This window comes from Dermacentor silvarum, chromosome 5 (genome assembly GCF_013339745.2).
Source record: "Dermacentor silvarum isolate Dsil-2018 chromosome 5, BIME_Dsil_1.4, whole genome shotgun sequence".
NCBI classification, from domain to species: Eukaryota; Metazoa; Arthropoda; class Arachnida; order Ixodida; family Ixodidae; genus Dermacentor; species Dermacentor silvarum.
The window spans coordinates 75,790,702-75,802,819 of record NC_051158.1 but is presented as its reverse complement, the minus strand read 5'-3'; the positions used below and the strand labels follow the sequence as shown (position 1 = coordinate 75,802,819).

The following is a 12,118-nucleotide window of genomic DNA, read 5'->3' as shown; positions in this document are numbered from 1 at the left end:
GGTGTATACATGTCTGCTTTTCATCTGTTGTGCTAGAGTCACTACGTACATGCAAGGAGAAGCTAAAATACTTCGTTAACACACGTCAAGCTACCACGCTACATTATCGATGATACACTGTCTACATTCTCTATCAGTCATCACTCTTGCCCTCGTATATAAGCAACTGCCTTTGACTTTTGGCCGTCATTTAACGGATCTCGCTCAAAGGCCGCCAGCTATATTGCTTACCATGCCGTTTTAAAATGCAATCAATGTACGCCTCGTGAACTGCATACTTCGTCGGAGCAGCACCCGTCAATTACAACGTAAGTTCGACGATTAGTCCCATTTCGCCAAATTAAGCTGTGCACCCTAATATATTTTCGTCTTCTGACCCACCACGCGCTTCATAGGCAGTCAGCTCATTTGAGCCAAGATTTCTTTGAGGAATGTAGGAATTCCCTGAGGCAGGGCACCGGCTCTGGTAATAAGAAGCTGTTGTTTCTGAAAACCTAAAACAGTAACGACATTTCTTTGACATAGTCCATGCTTCACGTACCGACATCATGTGCACGAGAAATTCCACTCCATTAAGAGATGAACAGAAATTCAAATTCAATAAGATATTAACAGCGTGTAATTAATATGCAACAGACACGAAAGACATGCCCGCTGGCTTTCGCGACCTACGTTCACGGAAAGTGATTTCTACCAAAGTGATCGCATCTAGAATCTGGGGAATTCAGAAGACTTCAAACGTTTCTGCTCATCCCTCATGGTGCATTCGAGTGAATCTTACCGCGCTCCAACTCGATCATGTAATGGTTCGGGCTTGTTGGTGCGCCGTCGTGAAGGCTTTTCCGTGTAGCACAACTAGTGCATGCATGCAGAGGAAGAACAAAGCGCACTCATTATGCTACCGTTGAGAGCGCTCTGCGCGTGTCTTTTTGCTTTGCGCTTCACCGAAAAACTTCAACTCGGTTTGCAGGGAAGCAGAACCCTCTCGAGAATAGACCGAGCGGAAGCCTGGAGGGGCAGGAGGAGGTTGTTGAATTGAATTCTGGGGATTTACGTGCCAAAACCATGATTTGATTATTAGGCACGCTGTATTGGGGGACTCCGGATTAATTTTGACCACCAGTGGACCTTTAACGTGCTGCCAAAGCATGGGACATGGGCGTTTTTGCATTTCGCCGCAATCGAAATCCCGCGACCTCTTGCTTAGACGCGCAACACCAGCCGCTAAGCCAGCGCGGCGGTCAGATGTTGTTGGTGAACGGCTGACTTCAACGGCGCTCTCTGCTAACACAACGTCATGCTACCACGCTACACTGTCTATGGTGCACTGTCTACATGCCATTGCTCTCGCCCCAGTATCCGGCGAAAGCAGCTGAACCTTCAGCTGCTCCCATACCTTTTTGAGGGAGTAGCCACGTGAGCGAGGTTCTATGAGATCTCGGTCGCGTTCCGAGCTCTAAGGTGAGAGTGCCTCCGAGCGCCCAGAACTGGAACATGTTCTGAATATGTTCTGAATAAACAGGTGAATGTGTTCCTAGCGCTTCATCTTTACCAGTTGAATGCAAACAGCACCGCAATAGCGCTCTTAGTGTTATACTTGATTTTTTTTACAGTTAGAACATCCTGCCTCAGGTAGGCACTGGTCCACCACACCCGCGCTTTCGCTTGCAACATAGTAAGTTTCACACTAGTGCAAGATTGGGCGCATGTTCGCATGAGGACCTCCTTTGTGGAAGCTGTGCCGCAGTTTTTTTTTTTTTTTGTGCCCGGAGGATTACCGACTATAGATTACAGCCTTTTCTGGTCAGCTTTCTGTCATGTTCCTGTGGATGCGCACTTCTCAATATACCATGGTGCAGGTGCCCACCGGTGGCTCCGACACAGCTCTTCAAAGCTAGAAATCAGCTGCGTCAGCCGATCGAGCTGTCTCTCAAACTTCTGACACCTCATTCATCGCGTACGATGTTTTAGAAATTATGAGTTCATAGGGAACGACGTGAGCGAAAAAAAATAATTGCGTTGCTTGCACTAGTGGCGCATGGCTAAATAAAGATCGCAGTTGATCGGCACCTAGCTGGTCCTGGCCTTACGGGTTAATGCTTTTCCGGAATTTATTGATTATTGATCTAATATCGATAGCCTACTGATTAGCTATTGACTGGCTATCGCAAGATATTGGCAACGTATTTGGTCTAGGCTAAGCCACCAAGTCATCCCCAGCATTTCCCAAAATTTGTTGATCATTGATCGATAATTGATTAGCTATTGATTGGCTATCGATTAGCTATCGCAAGGTATTGGTCACGTATTTGGGCTAGGCTTAAACACCTTCGCTAGTTCACAGGGGTATGTGCCACTGCGCTTGGACCCTTTCTGCGATACCACCAGGATCGGCCCAGAATTTCTGTTTACGCGTTACGGACTGACGGTCGGCTTAAACAGCTCCGCTGTTAAAACGTGCTCTTTGCACATCTGTCGTCGATGCTGTTTCCGTTCTCCTCCCTACTTATTTTTTACGATTGGTGAAGTCCATATGACACTCTTCGGTGTTTATTTGGTTCTGTTTAGATAGTGACTGTTGCAGCCACATGCTAGTGACGTCCGGGGAGGGCATTTGTTAATCCTTCAGGCACTTTTTGGTAGGCCGGCCTCTAACCTTTTCTGCTGCGCTGTCTAATTGCTGCAAGCACACTCCACAAGGGCATGTCCGACTGATGAATGTGGGAACTCAAAGAAGAAATGCTTTACGCTAGGGATGCATTGACGCCCGTGCATTTGCACAGTAGCTTGCTCATACGAAGTCAAATAAGCTGAATCCTATTTCTACTGTGTCAGCGGTAAAAAACTGACTGCGCTTGGGAGGCAGCGTTGAGCGAAGCCTTGATGCGATGAGGCAGCATGCGAGGGTTTATAGGTCAATTGCCTGCTCCTACGCACATGTAAACCGTGACGCCGGCGTTTAAGAAGTTCCACTTCCACTGCCTAACACTTCCAGGGCTAATATTGTTTACATACAAATCAACAGAAAAAGCAACACCGCATGTAAATTGACAGTGTTGCACACGTCAACACTCGCGTGCAGCATGTTGTCTGTTAGCCCACTTCACCTCCCGGTTCCTTATTATATCTTGATTTCAGCTAAACGCATGAATAGGTGCCCAATTACCTTTTCTCCGGCTTCATTGTCTGTTTTCACGTGGTTGTAACTCGAGCATCATCAGTTTATTAACTTTTTTTCAAAGGCACGCATTTTGAAGAACTGGTAACAACATAACACGAAAACACTTTGCAAACGGGAATGCGAAATGACTAAGTAATGCGAAGTGAATAAGAATTGAAACTTCGGTAAAGCTAACCCTGAATGCACAAGAGTTGCAGGATACGCAATGTTTCGCTAGAAAACTACACCTTGGGTTAGACGGTGGGGGCCGGACGAGTGGCAGCGCTAAGTATTCGATTCCCAATATTTCAGTGGAAAGGTCGGGGCTGCTAAGTTGCGTTTCACGTCAAGGGCCTTGAATACGTAATGGCAAGTAATGGCATAGAACGCGCAATGAGAGTTGGCAGGCCGCTGTAAGATGAAAAGGGAGGACCGCGTCGATTAATGGCTTGCCGGTACTTGGCATTTTCAAAGGACCACTTAGATACTTTATCTTTAAAAGTTGTTTTCGAAGTATTCGTATAAAAATACACTTACCGAGGTTTTTACCTTGGATGATGAAGTAGGTCTTGGCATTGCCAACCGACTTGTTGTGGCGGCCTTCCGGGGCGGAGGAAGTGGCATTGTGACCCTCCCCCGGCCAGCACTTTTGGTTCGCGCATATCCGAGCGATGGCCAGGCCGGAAGCGACAAGGGGGCAACGCAGAGTGCATGTGAAAGAAATAGAAAAAGACAGAGGAAAAGAAGCATAAAATTATAACTACATGCTTTTTGTACGCCTGGTAGATTCGGATATTAGAAATGTTGCCAAGAAATATGCTACCAGCACCTACACACAGCGACTTGTGGATTAAGCAGTATGACGACGTAAAGTAAAACGAATCCTCGTAGCAACAAAGCATTTGGATACCACCGTCACTCGCATATAAACACGGCGGTATTAAAGAGACATTACACTTTCCGAAAATCATCAACAGTGATCGAACGAGGGATGTCTCAGGCCGGAGCCAACATTTAGACAAAGGGTCTCGTCCTCATCAGGGCAACAACCGCTAAAACTTGGCATCGTTTCTATACGTCACCTTCATTTGCCCCCAAATGGAGAGGAAAATTAAACGGGCCCAGCTTCTTAACCCCCGCTGGGATTGCGGTAGAGTGAGCTATATAAAAGCTTCTAACGAAAGCAGTTGTTGCTCTGAAGAAAACAATTCTGTTTGGTGAAGCAGTTCCTTCCGCCTCGCACATGCCTTGTTTCAACTGTTGATGACTTTAAGCCTCCATGTTCCTGTGGACTCCTGTTCGCTTTTGCTTCATGCAATGCCTGTGATATGGCCCAAACTTTGGCAGCATCATGAAGAACAACGATGGATGCTCAATAATAGAACTGTGATGTAGCATGTCCTAAATAGGACATGCTACATGTCCTATTTGGACATGTAACATGTCCTTTCCAAGCGTTCAGGTCCCATAATGGCCGAGCACCAGGCCGGCAGCGCGCTTGTACCTATTTTACCGGTAGGTACCCGGCGGCAGCACTTGCCTCCCACAGCCGCGGCGGATGCTCTTCTACAAGGCCGTCTGTGGGTTGGACAAGAGGCGCCCAGAGACAACAGCTGAAATCTCTATTGGGCCCTCTTTCGAGATGTGGACCCCCACGACAGCCGAGCACCAGGCCAGGGGACATCTCTACCCATGAGAAAAACCGGTGGGTTCCCGGCGGCACCGGGATTTGAACTCGGTACCTCCCGCATACGAGGCGGATGCTCTACCGCTAGGCCATCGCTGCGGTTTTGTACTCTTTAATGAGTACAAAAAATAGGCAACCGGATCCGCGTATGTTCGCGACACAAAAAAACTGCCAAAAAAGAAAAAAAAACTGTGAAATGTAAATAAAAAAAAACACATCTATGGGGTAAAATTGGTTTTCATTATCCGAGTAAACTGCGCAACGCAGACGCCTGGTAAACTCAACGACAAGATGACGAGACAAAACCACTGACGAGGTGGATTGCGCACGTCGTCTCGTGCTTTGTCCCGTAACCCTTTCGTCGTCTTTACCAGTAACCTATGTAGGGCAATTTGCATGGGTATAAAAACAAAGATCCGCTTGTTGTGCAACCAAGGGAACAAATATAACCACCATGGTGGCTTAGCGGCTATGGCATTGCGTTGCTAAGCACAAGGTCGCGGGATCAAATCCCGGCCGTGGCGGCCGCATTTCAATGGGGGTGTAATGCAAGACCGCCCCTGTACCGTGTATGGCAGGCACGTTCAAAATCCCCAGGTGGTCAGAATTAATCCAGAATCCCCCACACGGCATGCCTCCAAATGAGATCGTGGTTTTGGCACGCAAGACCTAAGAATTTCTTTTAATTTTAGGGAACAAGAATCTGGCCGTAGAAAAAGCAAAGGTAGCCGCAGATATTAGTTGTCCGGTTATTCATGGGCGCCATTACGTAAACCTATTCTAATCGGTTTCTCTGCCTTTTCTGCCATTAACTTTTAACGATTGGCAAAAGCATTTGGAACGCCCACTCCATCTCATCACACGACGTCGCGAAACTGCCAAAGTTCTCCATCCTTGATAACACAATTGATTATGCATGATGAGGCTGAACAACAACAAAAAACTGTTCTTTCCGTAGCTACACGCTTTTCCTCTATAACTCTCAGATATTGGCCAAAGGTTTTTGTCAGGCTGCACCTATTTCCTCTGTCTGTCAGGAGACCTCAGAAAACCGCAAAATCTCACTACGCCAAAGTTACGTCTACGGACTACAGTGCGTTGATATGTCGAAAAAAGCGATTTCTTTATAGATGGAGACTGCCCTGTTCCAAATAGAAAAAAAAAGATGATTGCCCCTATTGGCCTAGAACTGAAGAATGACGTACGAGAGGGATTGAGAGAAAAAAGTTGTCGCAGTTTCACCTGAAAGGCGAAGCATCAATTGCGATAGCAAATTTGTAGAGAGCTATACGGAGTAATGATATTAGCTTTATCAGCTGTATAAACTTGGACATGCAGCAGCACCGGCAACACGCAGAACTATTGTCGACGCCTTCGGCGTTTTGCCCGCGTTCGCTCAAAATGCGTGCGGCGTTGGTGACTGTTGCCGGAGCCTCTGATATAAATAGGCACTTGGTGCCGCAGCTAAACGTCGCCTCCCTTCCCTCCCCCTCCCCGCTGCCCCTCCCCCTCAGCCTCTCGCGCGTCGGAAGAAGGCGCGTTTGCTCTACATATATGGTGATTGTAAAGGAGGAAAGAGACGCTTACTTCTGCAGCCCTTAAGCGAGCACGGCGCAGAACGCGCGTTTGTTCTCCGCCGTGCGTTCACTCCCCGTGAAAGCGCGCGTCCCTCGCGCCCTTTCACTCGCACATACAGCGTTCGGCGCACGGCGACGATTTCATCTCCATTGACGTCATACGGAACCTCACGGCGACGGCGACGGCGACGGCTACGGCGACGGCGACGCCGACGGCAGAAATCTGCTTTTGAGTGTCCATATAATTGCTATCGCAATAAAATCTTAGATGGGCTACTATTTTTCTGTTTATTTATATTGAAAATCTTGCGTCTCGTGCAGTTGCGCAGCTTAAATTGACGGAACATGCTTGATGGGAAGTGCGCACAGGAATAATATGCGGCCTCTTGACATTGCGCACAAACTGGTCCACGATATATAGAAAAAATGTCGGAGTTTTAACAGAAAGGCGAAGCATCAATTGCGATAGCAAATTAGCAGAGAGCTATACGGAGTAAGAAAAGTAGTTTTATCAGCTGTATAAACTTGGACATGTACCAGCACCAGCAACGCGCAGAACTGTTGTCGACGCTGTCGGCGTTTTGCCCGCGTTCGCACCGAACGCGCGCAGCGTTGGTGACTGTTGCCGGTGCCTCTGCGGCGGCTCGGAGGTTTTCGACGAGATCAGAACGGGACACTAGTCGAGCAGCGTGGGAAGTCTTTACCACTTTCTCGCCTCACAACGTTTTTATATAAAAAGTTGTCGCAGTTTCACCTGAAAGGCGAAGCATCAATTACGATAGCAAATTTGTAGAGAGCTACACGGAGTAATGATATTAGCTTTATCAGCTGTATAAACTTGGACATGCAGCAGCACCGGCAACGCGCAGAACTGTTGTCGACGCCGTCGGCGTTTTGCCCGCGTTCGCTCAAAATGTCTGCGGCGTTTGTGACTGTTGCCGGAGCCTCTGATATGAATAGGCACTTGGTGCCGCAGCTAAACGTCGCCTCCCTTCTCTCCCCCTCCCCCCCTTCCCCACGGCCTCTCGCGCGTCGGAAGAAGGCGCGTTTGCTCTACATATATGGTGATTGTAAAGGAGGAAAGAGACGCCTACTTCTGCAGCCCTTAAGGAAGCACGGCGCAGAACACGCGTTTGTTCTCCGCCGTGCGTTCACTCCCCGTGAAAGAGCGCGTCCCTCGCGCCCTTTCACTCGCACATACAGCGTTCGGCGGCGTGCGGCGATATCATCGGCGACGATTTCATCTCCATTGACTTCATACGGAACCTCACGGCGACGGCGACGGCGACGGCAACGGCGACGGCAACGGCGACGGCGACGCCGACGGCAGAAATCTGCTTTTGAGTGTCCATATAATTGCTATCGCAATAATACGTATTTGGTGCCGCAGCTAAATGTCGCCTCCCCTCACTCAGTCCCTCCCGTCCCCCCACGGCCTTTCGCGCGAGGGAAGAAGTGGCGGACCTTCGCACATACAGCATACGGCGCGCGGCGACGATTTCATCGCCATTGGACTTTATACGGAACCTCACGGCGACGGCGACGACGACGGTAGAAATCCGTTTTGAGCGTCCATATAATTGCTATCGCAATAAAACAAACCAATATTGAGACATAACATAATACAGCAGCAGCAACATCAACAACAGCACCGTTAGCCTTGTGCGTGCAAATTGTTCTGAATCATACGGAAAAGTGGTCACTGCTAAGGCACACAGCTGAATGTGAGAATATGGGAAATATCGAATGCTATTAGAATAGTCCCCGCTATTCGTTTTGTATCCCATTCGAGAACCCACAATTCCAAGTTGTCGAATATTAGTTCCATTTGAAGATATAAATGATAGGAAAACTAATTGCATTCTCGAGAGCATGACTGTTCTGAGGGATTCTCCTACAGGACGGCTGCGGTTATTGAGCAGGGGCACTAGTTCCTGACTGAATGCACGGAGCTGGTAATACCTGCACTATAATTTTTAGCATTCAGTGAGAATAGTTTGCTTTTAGGCAGCCTATATACGAAGTGGTTCCGATTTATTATTTTGCCAGTCTAACCAAGTTTGCATCTTTTTAAAACAATGCGGGGTGCTGTGATGTCACACTTCTCTCTTTTATCGAACGCTACTCACAACCGCTAACTTGTTAGTTCTTTGTTTAATTACTGTCGTTAAGATGGTGTATGAGGTAACTGAAGGCAGTTTATCACTTGCAAGCTACTAGTTGTCCGGACATGTAGTTGTGAACGGTATTACATGTCTGTGTCTTTGTCTATAACCGTTATTTGTGATTTATCAAACACAGTCCACGCAAATTTCCGATTAGATGTTTATTTGATAATGAAAACGTATTATAATAGAGACGCCATTTGGTGATAATTTTTTGCGAACTTGTGTATTTTATTCGGTTCATAAATTTCAGGATTCAAACACTGTCAACACAAAACCATCACGTGAAACGTTACCGGGCCTGTACATATCGCTCGTTCACAATGAGCTCAACATTCAAAAATTTTCCGACATATGCTGGAGTATCCGACCAAATTTTTCGGAATACGAGCTGTCTCATTTGTATCTTATTCTGGTCCAATAAATCACCGACACTGCAAAGTGACCAGGTTTAGTTAAGCGCATTTACATGAACAGACAGAGTTCTGCTGAAATCCCGGTTACAAAAATAAAGATTTGAGCCTTGTGTTTCGTCATCACTTCTTGATAGATGTTATTCAAAATTACAGAATGCATTTCTTTGCCTTTGTTGATGATGGATGGTTAGTACTAGCCTCGATGAAAAGCAATGACAAGCAGTCGTTATATTTGACATTTGCATGCTTTAGAGCTGAAATACGTGCAGATAAATGGTTTTGGAAGCATTAGCAAACACCATGCGGATTGTTTACGTGCATTTAGGTTGTCGGATTTTTTTCAACAACATTCACTATAAAGATTGTGTTTATTGACTCGAGACAGGTACAGAAATGAAATTCGCCTTCGATGTACTCGGCGCCCTGATTCAAAGTGCCACTCATGGGTCCCTGCATATGTTAGGAGGCTGCAAGTGCTAACCAGGAAGGCACAGGGGTGTACCTTTTAATTGCACTGTAACTTGTGAGGCCAAGCCTAAGTAGCTATGCCGGAAAAGTACATAGAGGGAAAATTCGCGCTCGTGACCGACCGTCTGCTGTGCAGGCAGCGTTGCCAGTAATGTCAATACTTCGATAAAGTCCGTTATCCCTGTGAGTGACCACCACCGCTGAGGAACCGCGATTAGATTAGAAGCGATAACGGCAGCTTGGCTGTCGCAAAGTGGAGGAACAGATTTCCGAAACTCGGCTTTCGCGGTAATCAGTCTCTGTCACGAGGAAGAGAGACTCTAGACAAATTTCTTCGTGCGAAACGCATGCTGGCCTCCTCTGCAGTTGGAAAACCCTGCATCAGGCATTGCACTCAATTTTAGTGGCGGGAAACTAACGCGCGTGTTTGCACCGGTCTGGCCATAGTAGGTTAATTACGCTACATGCATGATTCTGTTTTCATTTTAAGCACTCCCCCAATTCCAAGGGCCGTCGGGCCATGGTTTATACAGTTGTGAGGTTTTTTTTTAAGTTGTATATTTTTGAAACATGATATTGATCCATTTGTACAAGATGATCGATTTTTCATTGCGATAACCAAAAAAAGTCACATCACACATCAGTAAGCTAGGATCTTTCAAAATATGATATTTGACAGAGTAAATTACACTGACTGTTTCAAAAATGCACCACAACGTAGCACATACTACGCACACAGTCTTTATTTTAAGATTTCAAAGACGCTGCACTAAAACCACGACTACTGTGCTTAGCTTAAGTTCGGCTTCCTTTAGGGAATAACAAGAGCGTTACATTGTTACGTCTGTAATCGTATAACGGCGTAAAGCATCCCCCACATGCACGTCTCGCATAGCGGTAAATTGTTTGGGGTTGAAACTCAAGAAGATGACGCGAACGAGAACGTCAGACACAAAAAGCGCCGTTCTGGTCATCCACGTCTTCGTTTCGCGCTTCCATTCTGAAATATCAACTGGCGCAATCCCAAACTGGCATTTTATTATTAGTTGGAGGCCAAGCACATGTTTCAGCATGAACATACCTATAACCAACTGGCTATATAACTAGCTAAATGCAACCCGTGTCTTTTAAACACATTTTTGAAAACGTATACGGTAAGTTGCGGAGTGAGAAATATTGAGGGAGCCGTTCAAAGCTGCAATATTACCGCGAATTACCAAGTGGAACGTGCTCTTTCAATAATGGAGGAAGAAGACCTACGTAAATACTGTAAACCAGACTTGCACTCTTCAAGAAAATTTGTTTTCGTTAATGCAGGAAATGTAATTGTGCAAATGTAATTGTGTAATTGTGCACCCAAAGCGGTGGCTTAGCGGCTATGGTATTGCGCTGCAAAGCAAAAGGTCGCGGGATCAAATCACGGCCGCGGCGGAGGCATTTCTATATGGGCGAAATGTGTCCCGTCCATTTGAAGCACGTTAAAGATCCCCTGGTAGTCAAAATTATTCCGCAGACCGCCACTACAGTATGCCTTATAATAAAACCATGGTTTTGGCGCTAAAACCGCCAGAATTCATTGCATTTTCTGCGCTGGCACGTGATAAAGTAGGGAAAAAAAACGCAAGTGCATGAGTACGAAAAGCTGTACTAAAATATATGGTTATATTGCTTATAGACTAAAATATTTTACGAAAATCTCCTGCAGATCCCGAGGCTTATAATCTCAGTGTCCTCATACTTGAACGAAAACCATGTTTTGATACTTTGCTACAGAGTTATTTTTGCAGTTCCTTTTGACGTTTTGCACCAGGGTAGTTGTAATCACAATCTGGAGCCTAAATTTGGTGGGTCAAACTTAGCGTCAAAAGTAATTTAACGTCTTAGTGTGCGTAGGTTCGTGGAATTTTTTAGTACTGATATGTGGGGTCTTTTCAAAATTTGGTTGTCCACGCTGAGTTGTCACACTGTGTTGCACTATCAGAGCCAATCACTTCAGACTTTGGCCACTGAGCACACGTAAAGAAAATTTCGTTCGCGAAGGAACACACGCCGCATCGCTTTCTTGAGCCCGTCGTTCACTGCTATCCTGTCTATCAAGGTGGAACTTGTTACAACAAATATGCGTCCTCTTAGGAATGTGTTCGAAAAATGTCAACTCTAAGGCACTTAGATGGAACCATACAAAATGATCCGTTTTGATTTATTCATAACGATGCTTGCCGAAAGATTAAGACGCTTCCCGTTTGCGAAATACTACGCGTATCGAGTTGAGCCTTCAAAAGAATAGTATGTGCGTTAATTGCACAAAACCAGCGGAAGAAATTGAAAAAAAAATGTAAGTGCATATGCTGGTATTTTGTTAAAAGCTTTATTGTCGCCTTCTGAGCCAATAAAACGGCAAGTGAAATAAGTTTTAGAGTTGTTGATCCAATTCAGGGGCCTGCTTGTTCTACTAGAAATGTTGTGCCTAGCTGTTGGCCTTAACCATTGACCATAATGTTGGAGCCACCGGCTCTGCGTTGACGCAATAAAATGCTGGTGCTTTGTTAAAAGCTTTATTAACTTTTTTGTTTGGTTTCTTTTTTAAAAAGCAATGATTATGTACAGATAGTATGAAGAGGGGGCCCCAAAGTCAGCGACTGCAA

General features: G+C 46.1%; 1 protein-coding gene across 5 annotated transcripts in view; it reads right to left on the bottom strand.

Annotated features, from left to right (window-relative positions):
- Window positions 1–12,118, bottom strand: part of LOC119453494 (calcium-binding protein E63-1) — a 160,321-nt gene that overhangs the window by 51,670 nt on the left and 96,533 nt on the right. For all 5 annotated transcript variants that reach the window (XM_049668185.1, XM_049668186.1, XM_049668187.1 and 2 more), the window contains exon 3: window positions 3,698–3,806. In XM_049668185.1, the coding sequence (XP_049524142.1) occupies window positions 3,698–3,784 (87 nt within the window). In that variant the 5' untranslated portion in view covers window positions 3,785–3,806. The remainder of the gene's footprint in view (window positions 1–3,697; window positions 3,807–12,118) is intronic.